Source organism: Astatotilapia calliptera, chromosome 13, assembly GCF_964374335.1.
Source record: "Astatotilapia calliptera chromosome 13, fAstCal68.1, whole genome shotgun sequence".
Taxonomy (NCBI): Eukaryota; Metazoa; Chordata; class Actinopteri; order Cichliformes; family Cichlidae; genus Astatotilapia; species Astatotilapia calliptera.
Window position 1 is genome coordinate 19,874,069 of NC_137434.1, and position 15,063 is coordinate 19,889,131.

Below are 15,063 nucleotides of genomic sequence, written 5' to 3' on the forward strand. Positions count from 1 at the left end.
GTAGGTCCCACTGCCTCCCTCTGTGTTCCTGGCACTGTCAGGAACACAAAGGTTTACTCAATCACTGGTTTCCATGCATGCAACAATAAGCAAATATTCACATCTGCCAAGTTCAAACCCTGTTCACTGTCTGTGTGTTGTCACTCTGTCTTCCATGCACACCTTGCTATGCAGCTTGCATATTTTCTTCCAATCTCTCACAGACTGACTGGTTGGTGCATAATGGTTACTTTTAAAGAACAAGACTGGCTTCTAGAGTAAGACATGGCAGACCAACAGTGTGTCTTTCTTTCAATTCTTCATTAACCTTAGTTAATTTCATTTTTTGAAACCTACATAAAACAAATCAAAAAGAGTGGGGCACTCATTTCTGACGCAGGAGTAAGCAGTGCTCCTCTGGAGCCTTTTCAGCCGCTTGTGCTAGCTGTTAGAAAAAGTATGAAGTAGGGGTAACATGCTAATGATATCAGTCATTTATATATTTTACATTCTTCTTGGCAATTAAATTATACATAAAATACAAGTGTGAGAAACTCTAGCCTGTACTAAAATACTATAAACATGTGAATCTGCCATTCATCCAAATTCCAAAGGTGTCCTATTAGAGCGAGACCTGGTGACTGCGGAGGTCATTTGACTACAATGACAATGAAATCATTGTCCTGTTCAGGAAAGCAGTTTGAGATTATCTGAACTTACTGCATTTTCTTGTTGGTAGGGTTGGATGGGTGAACTGAGGTCACAAAGGGATGGATATGATCATCAACAATACTCAGGTAGGCTGTGGTGTTTAAATGATGCTCACTTGGTTCTAAAGGGTCCAAAAGTGTGCCAAAGACATACTCCCCACACCACCGCACCACCACCATCCTCAACCACTGATACAAAGTAGAATGGATCCATGCTTTCCCACTGTTTTCCATCAAATGCTAACTCTACCAATCTAAACGTTGCAGGAGAAATTGTCCAAAATCCTTTGTCCAAGTTTGGTGAGCCTTGGTGAACTGTAGCCCCAGTTTCCCGTTCTTACTGGCATGAGCAGCATCTGCTATGTCTTTCTACTGCTGTAGCATATCTGTGTCAAGGTTTGTCAGTAGTTCAGAGATGTTGTTCTGCATATCATTCAAGGTTCAAGGTTCAAGGTTCTTTATTTGTCACATGCATAGTTATACAAGTATAACACACAGTGAAATGTAGCCTGACACGCTCCTCGACATGTGCAAAAATTGGGGGGGGTGTAGAGGAAGGGGGGGGTGTAGAGGAAGAACATTATATATATATATATATATATATATATATATATATATATATATATATATATATATCAGAATCAGAATCAGAATCAGAATACTTTATTGATCCCTGGGGGAAATTATTTTTTGTTACAGTGCTCCATTTTAAACCAACATTAAGACAAGACAGACAATACGCTAACTAAGAATAGTACAATATATACATATATATACATACATACATACATAAGTCACTTATAAATAAATATTTGGAAAAGAAACATGTGTAGCTGTAGCAGCAAACAGTGTGTTAAGTGGATGCGTTGTACAGGGAGATGGCCACAGGCAGGAATGATTTCCTGTGTCGTTCAGTGGTGCTTTTCGGTAATCTCAGTCTCTCACTGAACGAGCTCCTGTGACTGACCAACATGTCATGGAGTGGGTGGGAGGTGTTATCCAACATTGTCTTTATCTTGGACAGCATCCGCCTCTCCGACACCACCTTGAGGGAGTCCAGCTCCATCCCCACAACATTGCTGGCCTTACGGATCAGTTTATTAAGTCTGTTGGCATCTGCGACCCTCAGCCTGCTCCCCCAGCATGCAACAGCATAGAGGATCGCACTGGCCACAACAGACTCATAGAAAATCCTCAGCATTTTCTGGCAGATGTTGAAGGACCTCAGTCGCCTCAAAAAATAGAGACGACTCTGGCCCTTCCTGTAAAGTGCTGTGGTGTTTTTAGCCCAGTCCAGTTTATTGTCAATGTGTACTCCAAGGTATTTATAGTCCTCCACAATGTCAACACTGACCCCCTGGATTGAAACAGGGGTCAAGTGTTTCCTGGTCTTCCTGAAGTCCACGATCAGTTCCTTGGTCTTTGCCACGTTGAGCTGCAGATGATTCTGCTCACACCACGTGACAAAGGAGTCGACCACAGCCCGGTACTCTGTCTCATCATCCCTGCTGATGCATCCAACCACCGCAGAGTCATCAGAAAACTTCTGAAGATGGCAGGTCTCTGTGCAGTGGCTGAAGTCTGTGGTGTAGAGGGTGAAGAGGAAGGGGGAGAGGACAGTCCCCTGTGGTGCCCCTGTGTTGCTAATCACCTTGTCAGACACACACTGTGGGAGACGTACATATTGTGGTCTTCCTGTCAGGTAATCAACAATCCAGGACACCAGAGAAGCATCCACCTGCATCGCTGCTAACTTATCACCCAGGAGGGTCGGCCTGATGGTGTTGAAAGCACTGGAAAAGTCAAAAAACATGACCCTCACAGTGCTCGCCGGCTGGTCCAGATGGGTGTAGACACGATTGAGCAGGTAGATGATGGCGTCCTCTGTTCCGAGACGAGGCTGATAAGCGAACTGAAGGGGATCCAGATGTGGTCTTACTATGGGTCGCAGCTGGTCCAGGATGAGCCTTTCCAGGGTCTTCATGATGTGGGAGGTCAGTGCCACGGGCCTGTAATCCTGGGGGCCACTGGGACGAGGCGTCTTTGGTACAGGGACGAGGCATGATGTCTTCCACATCACCGGGACCCTCTGCAGACTCAGACTCAGCATAAACAGTTTATGAAAGACTCCACACAGCTGGGGGGCACAGGCCTTGAGGACAAGGGGACTCACTCCGTCTGGTCCAGCAGACTTGCCTGAGTGAAGTCTCCTCATTTGCATCTCAACCTGGTATTGAGTGAAGGTGATGGGTGGGGGAGGGGTGTCAGGAATCTCACAGGAGGCAACATGTGAAGAGAGAGGCTGGCACAGTGGTGTGGCTCTGGATTCCAGGCTGACTGCAGGTGAGGTTGTGGGGGTGGGAGCAGACACTGTGGTGTCGAATCTATTGAAAAACAGATTCAACTCGTCGGCTCTATTCTCACCTCCCTCAGCTCCCCTGCTGTTGGTTGGCCTGAATCCAGTGATGGTCTTCATGCCCCTCCACACCTCTCTCATGCTGTTCTGCTGGAGTTTCCACTCCAGCTTCCTCCTGTAATTGTCCTTAGCCTCTCTGATCTTGTCCTTTAGTAACACCTGGACCTTCCTCACCTCCTCTTTGTTGCCCCCTCTGAAAGCCCTCTTCTTCTTGTTGAGGAGGGCTTTGATGTCCTTAGTCACCCACGGCTTGTTATTTGGGTAACAATGAACAGTCTGAGCTGGAACAATGGAGTCGGTGCAGAAAGTTATGTAGTCTGTGATACACTCAGTAAGCCCATTGATGTCCTCGGCGTGAGGCTCACAGAGTGTTTCCCAGTCGGTCACCTCGAAACAGCCCTGTAGTTCCGCTATTGCCTCCTCTGACCACCTCCTAACAGTCCTGGTGGTCACAGGTTCCCTCCTCACAATTGGCACATAGCGGGGGGTGAGGTGAATCAGGTTATGATCTGACCTACCAAGTGGGGGGAGGGAGGAGGAGCTGTATGCATCCTTGACGTTAGCATACAGTAAGTCTAAAGTTTTCTCTCCCCTGGTGGGACAGTCCACATATTGTTTGAATGTTGGTAGTGTATTGTCCAGTAATACATGGTTGAAGTCACCCGAGATCACAATAAAGGCACTCGGGTGCTGAGTCTGTAGCCGAGCTATGGCAGAGTGGATAGTGTCACATGCAGCTGTGGGGTTAGCAGAGGGGGGAACATAAACAGCCACCAAGATGACGTGAGAGAATTCCCTGGGTAAATAATACGGCCTGAGTCCAACAGCACACAGTTCAGTGTCCGGGCAACAAATCCTTTCTTTGATTGTTATGTTGGCAGGGTTACACCACCGGTTGTTAACTAAAACAGCAAGCCCACCTCCTTTACGCTTACCGCTAGCGATGCTGTCCCTGTCCGCCCGAACAGTGTGGAAGCCTTCCACGGAAGCATTCTCATCGGGAATGACCTGGTGCAGCCATGATTCGGTGAAACACATCAGGCTACACTCTCGGTATTCCCTCTGACTCCGTACCAGTGCTGAGAGCTCGTCGATTTTACTTGCCAACGATCGCACATTTCCCATCACGATAGACGGCAGACACGGTTTAAACCTCCTCCTCGCTTCGAGCCTCCGCTGTCTCACCGTCACCTTTTTTCTTCTCTTCTGTCCTTGACCTCTGCATCCCCGATGTGTTTTCCTCCAAATTTCAGCTGGTACTTCTGCGGGCACTTCTATATATACATACATATAGTATATACACTGGGTGAATGTGCAGTAGTAGCAGCAAGCAGGTGAGTTCTGTACATTAATATGAATAGATTTCATGGTTATTTCATTGGTTATTTGAGTTACTGTTGCCTTCCTATCAGTTCAAACCAGTCTGCCCATACTCTTATGGCATCTGGCATCAACAAAGCCCAGAGAACTGCCTATTATTGGGTATTTTCTCTTTTTTGGTCTTTTCTCTGTAAACGGTAAAGATTGTTGTATTGTGTATCCCAGGAGATCAGGTGTTTCCGAAATTCTCAGATCTGCTGAAACATGGCAACAGCAACGTCACATTCAAAGTCACTTAAATCACTTTTCTTTCCCATTTGAACTTCAGCATCAGTCGATTCTTGTCTTGTGCCTAAATTCAGTGAACTGGAGGGTGATTGACAGATTAGATATTTGCATTAATGAGTAGTTGAATAATTGAAGTATTTGATAATTTACAAAATGTAAACATGATATCTATATTTCTATATCTTTAACATATCAGTCATCACGAATATCGGTAAATTCTGGCACCCCTAAAGGGTCTGGTCCATTAAAAGAGATTCAAGCTTTTGGTCATTTCGGTTTTTTTAAATTCATGTTACCATGTTTATTGTCAAAAAAGTCACCTGATGATCTGAATTCTTAAATATCTTGTTTTTAACAAACACTGCATATTCAAATAATTTCAATTACACTTGTTGGCTAAGGAGAAAATAAATCAAAGGGAAAATGGGCTGAAACCATGTATGTATTAATTTCTATTTCAGCGTTGTTGTTCGGGCCTGCATTCAGTTCCCAAGTGATTCACCTCAAAGTGGAGCACACACAGTAAACATAATTACTTCCCTTGTATAATATGCTCTGTACAATTCATGCAAACATCTGAACGGGCCAACAGCGAGACTTATATTTGCAAGGTCTCACTGTAGCATTGTATAACACTGAAAGAATGCTCTGTGTGCTTGAGTAAATTACGTCTCCATTCATAATAATCTCAGTTTTATTGACTGTAATAACATTGGGCTTTGTTTAGAGAGCAGTGCACTTTGGGTATCATGATTAAAAAACTGAACTATGCTCAGTGGTGAATAAAATGAGTTGATAAAGCCTTTTTCTTTGCCTTCTGAAACAATAGGACAAAACATTTAGGTTATTGTACGGTGTCAAGACATTATCCAAAAAGTGCCAGCCAAGCAGGCCGATAGCTATGTTAGGAGAGTCATCGTCAGCTGAGCTGGAAAGCAGAAAGCAAGAGAGAGAGATTTTTCTTTTGGATGCTGTTAGGTGGGAATAAGCATGGCTCCGAGCGTGGAATAAATGATGGCATGATAAAGTGGAGTGAATAATGTGATATTGAAGTGTTAACGGAACTACCATTTTCTGTGACAGGATAGGTGTACTTTTGTGATGAGTGGGTAAGTCTGATAATTGCATTTTATGTTGAGGAGTGTGCCTTTGAAGTGGACTTCTCTTTTAAGTCATACGTGGTGTGTGCAGCCAAAATCAGAAACCGCAGTGCGCTAATGTTTTCTCTGTACTGAGCTGACAGATGAAAGAATTATAAGACAGCTGGTCGATGTCAGCAGGTTTCCACAGCTGGAGATTTCCAAACTTACTGACAGTTAACATCAATGAACAGCTCTTGTTATACTTATTTGAGGTCTTGTGACCTAGACCGATGTGACTGCAAATATCGGTGAGCTCGCTACTGCACAGTGCGATCTTTCACTGTGTACTTGTGGTATTTTGTACTTTAAGATGTAAGTGGAAAATCAAATCTTAACATTTAATTCTCAACAAAAAGCATTTAAATTGAGGATTAAAAAGGAATCTCTAAATCTAATTAAATTATGTTTAAAGTTTTCTTTAATATTGGTTTATAATAACATTCAAGCAAGAGGAAATGTCATTCATTACTCCAAATTATATTTGTGCAAACGTCTCCTGATATTTAGCTCTCGAGGATGTGAGTCAACTCAAGGGATGTTTGGGGAAGATGTTTCATAGTTTGCCCTTCAAAGATGATCAGAAGAAAAAAAATATTAACCGGTAAAGTATCCTTACAGCGACAGTAGGAAACTGTCCTGTTCGATCTTTGATTTTCTTTTTTTAGGTGAAGTTTGAAATAGAAACAGGGAAGGCTCTGATCTTTGTTTTTCAAAGGACCAACTGGATTGTTCATTTTAAATGTCATGGATAATTTGTCCCCACATGCTGTCCATCAAGTTGCACATTGTCATGGAAACAGCAACAGATAAAGAAACAAGTAGCACAGGAGAGCAGATGATAAGTCTGCCCTGTCACATTACAGCAGTTCATATCTCTGTATTTGCAGTCTTTCTTTGTTTCATTTCAACTACAGAACCTCTTGGTTTGCAGGGGTATTAAATGAAGACTTGGAGCACAACTCTGATACAAGACATTTTTCTTTTCTCTGTTTTTTCATAGCCCTCAAATACGGATATCACCGCTTCACTGCACAGAAATGTCCTGTTGCTGGGTGTGTGGTGGGGGTAAGAGGCAAGTGTGAGGTGAGTGTCTCTTAGAGCAACAGCAGAGACGGTCTATTCTCAGGCAGCAGTTACTGGATATCTTCAGTGAACTTTCCACCTTGTTTTGGACTGAAGATACCCCCAGAGGTGGTTGTAAAGAGTCCACAGAGACATTTTCTTCCTTCTTCACTGCAGCCCTTTAAGGTCCTACCATCACTTTAAGTCTCCAAGATATCCACGCCAACACAACCTGTGAAGTTAGCAACTCCTCCAGAAGTGGCAGAAACCTTTGGGAGAAGAGCCCAATCTAAACCCACCATGAGAGTCTCAGTTTCCCAACTGAACGTGTGCAGACCAAATCCTGGCTACCTGATGCCAAGTGACTTCAGACGGGCCTACTCACCAGCTGATGGATTGGCAGTGAAAGATCCCGGAAAGAAGAAAGTACAACTTGTGCACTGCAGACTGAGCTATACAGAGGAAGACAGAAAGCAGGAAGTGATTGGTGGCTCAGTAAAGAACCTGTTCTCCTCACAGCCTTCTTACCGATCTTGTATTTATCACGAGGTGCCTCTGAGGTGCACTAGATCCTTTGTGTTTTTGGACAAGCCACTTTGTATTTCCCTTGTGGAACTACAGGGGAAAGGAGCATGTAAACCAGCTTTGTGTAGGTCTACATTGTCAATTCGCCTTGGTACCTCGTCCTGCCACAGATCCTCTAAAGATAGCAAACCAGCCAAAAGAAATGAGGGATATGCGAAATCCAGAGCAGCCATGTTGGACAGCAACCAACGTAATGGCCGAGAGAGCTCTTCGGGTCGCTGCAGAGGCCCTCTATCAAAGCACAGGGGCTACAGGTTCAACCGAACACCACCCGCTTGTGGTGTTAACAGCAAGAATGAGGATTCAGACACGCACTGCCTCAGTAATACTTTGGGATTATTGTCATTCAGAGGGCCAGGTCCCTCAAACACAAAGACTGGCACACAGAAGGGGAATGCAGATGAGGCTAGCTTCTCTGCATGGAGAAATTTCAGGCACAGGCAGCACACTTTCGAAACTGGCTCAGGTATGAATTTCATCACCTTGATTCACAAGTCTAAAACATTTAAAGTGGCCATGCCAACTGATCTGTATACTCCTTTGACTGCCTTATATATATTCTAAAGCTGCTGTAGATAAGATCGCATTATTCTGTAGGTGTGAAAGTAATCTAAATGTGGTCTTGGAGGGTAGAAAGTCTCATTTTTTCACTCTGCCTTTCACCTTTTGATTTATACTTCATGCATGGATAATAGACTCACACACACCTACCACACTTATCCTACTGTACATTCACATTGTTTAAATAAATCCCAGCTGATACAAGCACACACTCAGCTCAACTGCAAGTTTTATTAAAGTGCAAACACTTTCTTTCATCCTCCTTTTACTTTTCACACACTTTGCTGCTGCATATCTTAACAATAGACTTAAAATAAACTGGGGGGGGGGGGGGGGGGGTGTTTAAGAATCTTCCAATCTCTTAAGAAGTCAGGACAAGATTTTATGAAAGGATTATTTTTTTAAAAAAATGTAATTGTGTTTATGCCACAGAGGAATTTCCTGTTTTAGAAAATGGCAATTAAGACAACAAATCAGCCCCAAAACAACACATGTGAGTTGTTCAGCACATGTGAGATTTTCAGTGTCACACTACAACATGGTCTATTATTACCGGTAAATGCAAAATTTGGTCTTTTGGTGTAGGAGACCAACTATTTCACTTCAAACGCCATCTTAAAACACACACTTTGACTGTTTTCCTGCTTAGAGGTAGTCTTATCTGTGCAATGTTTGAATAAATCCCTAAATATGAAGTTTATATCTTAGTTTAAGACAGAAAAAATGGGGAAGCAGTTAAACAGGATGCGTACAAAGGTATAAAAACCAACATATCTGCACTTCTAAAACTGACTAAAAGGCCTCACTTGCTTATAGGCAGGAGCCCAGAAGGCCTATAGGACTGACATTTGAGGTCCTAGACAAATAATCATCTCCTTGGTGAAATTCCTCTGGTTTTTACTTTATCACTGTTTTACGTTCTAAGTGACTGTTCTTTGTACTCATTTTATATTTTTCACTTGATGTAAGATGAAAGGCTGTTAATGGATGGTTTCCTTTTCACTGGAATTTATAGTGAAGCCAAGAGGGAAAGCTACCTCCTATAGAAATAGTTTGACCGGTGACGCTACTTTGTAATAGTGCTCTATATACATGCCATACGCTTATGGCAGGGTATTCAGTGGAGATATATATTCTACAAAAGCTACAGGAATGGGGCTATGGGTGGTGGATGGATGCGCTGCCATCTTTTACATTATTCATGGGCCACACTCGTGTTCCCTCTGGGTTTTTCTATCTATGTGTGTGTGTGTGTGTGTGTGTGTGTGTGTGTGTGTGTGTGTGTGTGTGTGTGTATCCCTTTGCAAATTATAAAAGTTTAGCTGGAGCTTAAGCATACTGTGAAATCTTTATTACAGTGACGGAAAGAAATTAACTGGAACAAACTGCAAAAGATACCGCTTAACACAAACACAACTTCAAATTATTTTTGCTTGTGAAATGGGGAAAATCATCTTGCTCTTTGAAATTTATTTTGGTTTTGATTGACAAGACTCGCCAAATTAAATTTCACTTTTTTCTGTGTCCGTCAAGTGGTTTCCGAAACATGGAGCAAGCAAGAGAGACCTGCAAAGGGCAAAAGGATGACTGCTCCACAGAAAACTGAAAGAGTTCCTACTTTGGATAAGACCTGTTATTATGATTCCCCACTGAAGACTCTAGAAGGCACTCCCAAGACTCTCAGCCTTCAAGTATGAGCCATTTTTCTATACTGTTTTTTGTTTGTTTATTTGTTTGTTTGTTTTAAGAAAGCTCCTTCAGAGTTTATATTGACCTTTATTTGGGAGGTTATATTGAAATGAAACCTCCATGGAGTCCCACATTGTTAGCTGCAAGAGCTGTTTGTTGTTGCAATGCCACAAATGGCCAGAGGGGTCACATTTTCCTATAGCATAAATGACAGAATTGTAACCAGTTAATAGTACTTAATGCTTTTTTGCACATATGCATCAGTACTTCTACAAATTTAAAGAGATCTTGTATCTACATAAGGCTATAGAAAGACATGGTCCAATATATGCATCTATCTATCTATCTATCTATCTATCTATCTATCTATCTATCTATCTATCTATCTAGCTAGCTAGCTAGCTAGCTAGCTAGCTATCTTTAAAAAAAAGGGGCATGTTGGATTTACTTGATTCAATAGTGGACATTGGTTGCACACAAATGTTTTGCTTTGGCAGAAACTTAAACAACTGAGTTAAATCAGCACAACTTTTTCATATTCAGTAAACCTGTGCATTTTGTGTTCATAAAACGCGATTAAAACATGTTCAAATGAAGTAAGTTGAGCTCTTGGAATATTTTAATCCTTCACAATTTTGTCATTTTATTTCAACACTATTCAATAACTTTTACCCCAATACTACTTGTACACTTAAATACTACATGTTGTCTTCATATTACATAATGTTCAAGTTTACCATAAAACTTGAATGGGTCTACAACAACTACGATCCTCCTATCTTTATCCTGGTTGCAGGAGGGCTGGGAAATAACCCTGAAGTGATAGGTTACGAGGCAGGGTACACCCTGGACAGCTCACCAGTCTATCACATAGAAACAAACAACCATTTACACTTACATTCATCCATCTGCTTCCGCTTATCCTTTTCAGGGTCGCGGAGCCTATCCCAGCTGTCATAGGGCGAAAGGCGGGGTACACCCTGGACAGGTCGCCAGTCTGTCGCAGGGCTAACACATAGGGACAGACAACCATTCACATTCACAAGCAACAGCACTAACCAGCATGCCAACAATCTACGAAATGCAGGAAAGCTATGATTTCCTGTATTTGATGCAGAATTTTTTTTTTGCCCTTGTTAATCCACAATAAATAGCAATAGCATGCTCAACAAGAACAAATTAAGTTGTTGAATTTCATACAGATCTTTCATGATTTAATTACGTTCATAGAAACATGAAATTATTGTGTTCAAATTACAAGTTAGACTTTTTTTAATGTAACAACCACCCAATTTACTTTTTTTGGTATACCAAAAAAAGTAGAGGTGGCTGCTCGACTTGACTGAGATGGATGCCTTCCTGAAACCACGATCCAAAGAGCGCGAGACTGAAACCCATGCAGTGCAGCGGGATTTAACATTGCTATATTATTGACTTACTTTTTGTAAGTAATTGTGTTAAATACACGCGAGATGCTTACGTAAATCCAAGAGCTGGCCAATCCCTTTTTTTCAGTGTAGATAGATCTTTATTCTCAAGTGTTTGACTTTATTGTTGACATTTAAACTCACTTTTTGCCTTGTTGACTTTGTTTCTCAAATGCAAAATTGTGTTTTTGTACTAAATCAAATTTCAGGACTTTGTAAATTACGTTTTTACACAAGTTTTCCAAAATTTGGCATCAAATTCATAATAAGCACATAAGTCATAAAAAAAACAATTTTTTGCCTCAGTAATTGGTATGTTGTGTTTGTTCATTTTCAATTAAATTTAGGGTTTCAAATTGGTTGAAAGGCATTGCATTTTGTTTTATTTATTTTTTACACAGTGACCCAGTTTTTGTTTTGTTTTGTTTTTTTGTTTGTTTTTTTTTGTTATTTGAAGGGTGTTGTAGGTGTTTTTACTGAAATGATTTCAGGCACTCTTTCAGCTGTGTAAGATATTATTAAATATAATTTCAAGGAAAGAAAAAAAACAGACCAGACCCTCCAGTGGCAAATTGACTTCCAAATTTCTTCTCTTTCCACTCCTTTTGATCCATCAAAGTTAAAGAAAAATGTTGAAGGTGAGTGAAGCTACTGTGGATAGAAATTCACAAATAATTATTCTACACGGCACAGAACCACGACCAATAATACAAAGGTTGTTTTGGAGGGAAGAAAATACTACAAAAAGCAGTTTGGTATTGTCACAATGCAACCACATAAGATGGAAGAGGGCAGTATATGTGCCATGTGTAACCTTTAAAATCCTCATTAGTCAAGTTTTACATATGTACACTGCTCAGTTAAGCTTTCCCACACAGAGAGCGTTAATTTGTTTTCCTGTTGAAATGAACATCTGTACAACAGCTGCATCATCTCAATGGGTAATTTGAGAGATTTTCTTTTTATTACTTTAGCTGTTTTTCTCATTTTTACATTTTAGGTCAAACGTGGACCCACTTGCAGACTCAAACACAAAGCAGAATAAAAGTAAGCTTTATTATCAAGTCTACCTCTGAAACTGAAACACAGAGACCTACTCAAGGGAAGCAAGAAAGTAAAACAGACACTCCAACAAAGGATGGGGCAGGGCTATTTATACACAGAAAACAGGCTGGGGATGAGAAACAGAAGAGAAATGAGATGTAGGCAAATGCAATCAGGACAATAAAGAGACAGGAAGTAAAACTCTAATCAACGGAGGAAGCCACCTATCAGAATAAAACAGTAAATTAACAAACAATTAAAAGAAGACAACACCAAGACACGAATAACCTAACTTTTGGAGAACACAATAAAATGAGACGGATTGGGAAGAAACAGAAAACACTAAGGGAACTACACTCGTGAAAAATAATCAGCTCGGCTGAGAAACTAAAGTTGACCGAGGATTCACAACCCAAAACTAAGACTGTAAATCATTTTAACAGGCATTCAAACTCCATAAACACAAAGATACCCAAGTGAAACTTTAAGATACTAGAATAGTAATGAAAAAGCAGGAATCCATTTCTCCATACAGACCAGAGTTCACATAATACAGAAAAACTAAAAGTGTCAGCGTACCAGGATAACAATGAATACATGAACCCAGACACAGGATCACAAAACAGAAAACAAAGACTCAGCCACATCACAAGCAATCAAACTCACGTTTAGAATAATAAAGGAACAAAAAGTTAAACTCAAATGTGTTCATTAAGATCCTAAATTCAAAAAACTTGATGAGGACGGTCCTCAGTCCTGGTCCTTGAGTTTCTCTGAAAACTTTAGATTTTTTTTTTTATATCTTTCAGCTTTATGTTTTGCTTTCTGTATTATATCTATATAGACCCAGTTCTGGGTCTGTTGCTGTCTTACTTTATGATTCCTACTCATAATATTTATTGTTTGCAATCCAGTGCTTTGTTTCTTGTATATTTATTTATTTATTTTTGCATTTCAGTGTTTTCCCTGTCTCTCATCCATCTCTCTCTAATTTCTGATCGTGCCTGTACTGCCCTCTCCATCATGTCTTACATGAGACTCTTAGTATTTGTCTTTTATTTCCTGTTTTAGTTTGAAGATTGGTTTTCTTTGATTCCTTACATCAGTTTACTTACTCTTTTGTCGTTTACCATTTACCATTCTGTTTTTGGCCGAAATTAAATCCTCGTTATACTACCCCCAGCTTTGTGCTTATGGTCCCACATCTTTACATTTCACATATTTTGGCACATGGGTTCAACAAATTCAGGAGAAAAAAGAAAAAAACGAATAATTCCAGTTTCCCTTTTTTCTTTTTGCTATTTGAAAGCATTTTTGTAGTTTTATCTTGTTGCTGTGATGGGTAAAGATCCAATGAGTTCTGTGAAGCTTTTTAAAGGATTCTGCTTCCCCCTGTGAGCAAGGCTCTTCTACCTTTATCTCCACTAAAGCTAAGCATAATATTTCCATGTTGCCTCCACCTCCTAGCCATTACAAGGCTGTGAAGAGGATTTTCCAAGGTTAAGATGTAGATTAGAGATGTTTTCAAAATAGATTTCAACCCAGTGAAGATTTTCTTTCTCTTTCCACAGGATTAGTGTATATGAGTTGTACTCTATTCTTCCCACAAACAAGCAGCTTACTGTATATATATTCCCCACCCAACCCCAGGAGGCTTTGGAGCTCTTCAGACCAGACTTCATCAGCCGATCTCAGGGTCGACTGAGGAGGTTGGAGCAGAGGGCTAGGATAAGGAAATCACTGCAGGACTCCAATCCAGACCTGGTGCAGGGCCTTAGGGAAAATCGTGTCAAGCAAAAGAGGAACTGCACCACACCAGATCCACTTAGCGGTAAGCACAGCTGAATAACTCAGGTCGAAACCTGGAGCAGAAGTAAGCCACTTAGTAGAATATAATGTCACATACTTATTGGCCCACCAATCTGAATGATTTGATTCTGCTGTAAAATGACAGCAGCACATCAGGAGCTCTAAGTCACAGTGAAAGATCCTGGAGGTTGTGGAAGTAAAAGTAAGGCAGGAGCTCTTGCAACAACAGCAGGCAATCCACAGTGTAGCTACTGCAGATCAGATAGGATTCAGTCCACAGCAGGCCCTCATCTCCTACATTGATCTTTTACCATGTATCCCATCTCTTCTGTCACTTCTACAGAGACAGAAACATTCATCAAACCCATGAAGCACTACGATGAAAGCTCCTCCAGTCAGTGTAGTTTTCTGGAGACACTGCAGCCTCCAACACACAGAGTGAGAAATAATTAAATAAGAAGCTCGTAGCTTTGTTTCTCCAATAATTCTTTTTAACCTATCTAAACTGGGGTGGACTGAAACAAAGGGGAGGACATTACATTTTATTCCCTTTAAAGTGTAGTGGCATTTATCCAACTTTGCTCTCTGCTGGACATTTTCTGGTACTGCAGATCGGTTAAAGCACTGTTTTCTGCATGCAGGAAATAAAAAAGTTTCAAAAAATAGACCATAATAATCCTTTGGTTTTGTTTTGTGCTATTTCAAGTTAAAAAAAAGATTCGTCAAAAAAGCATTCATACGCAATGCCAAGTATAATTTTAAATACATATAATGATGTGTATTTTTTTTAATCGTGGTTGGGTTATTTAAGGTTCATAAAGGTGTTCACTGTGCAAGAAATTGGCTTCTATATACATTTTTCTGAGCATTAATCTCCAGTTTGTGCTTTTGAAAAATGTGGGATTTTATTACATTGGTGGAATATGAGCTCTCCACAGGTCACATAATATCAAATGTTCATAAATGCATCCTAATTTTAAGAGTAGCAACACATCCCATAACAATCATTTCCTGGCTTTTTTTGCTGGATA

General features: G+C 40.7%; 1 protein-coding gene across 1 annotated transcript in view; it reads left to right on the forward strand.

The window, feature by feature from the left end:
* Nucleotides 1-716: 716 nt before the first annotated feature.
* The window catches only part of LOC113035212 (uncharacterized), a 20,122-nt gene continuing 5,775 nt past the window's right edge, over nt 717-15,063 (forward strand). Inside the window, exons 1-4 of the mRNA XM_026190602.2 lie at nt 717-776; nt 6,856-7,968; nt 9,597-9,754; nt 13,874-14,054. Coding sequence (XP_026046387.2) covers nt 7,218-7,968; nt 9,597-9,754; nt 13,874-14,054 — 1,090 coding nt within the window. The 5' untranslated portion in view covers nt 717-776; nt 6,856-7,217. The remainder of the gene's footprint in view (nt 777-6,855; nt 7,969-9,596; nt 9,755-13,873; nt 14,055-15,063) is intronic.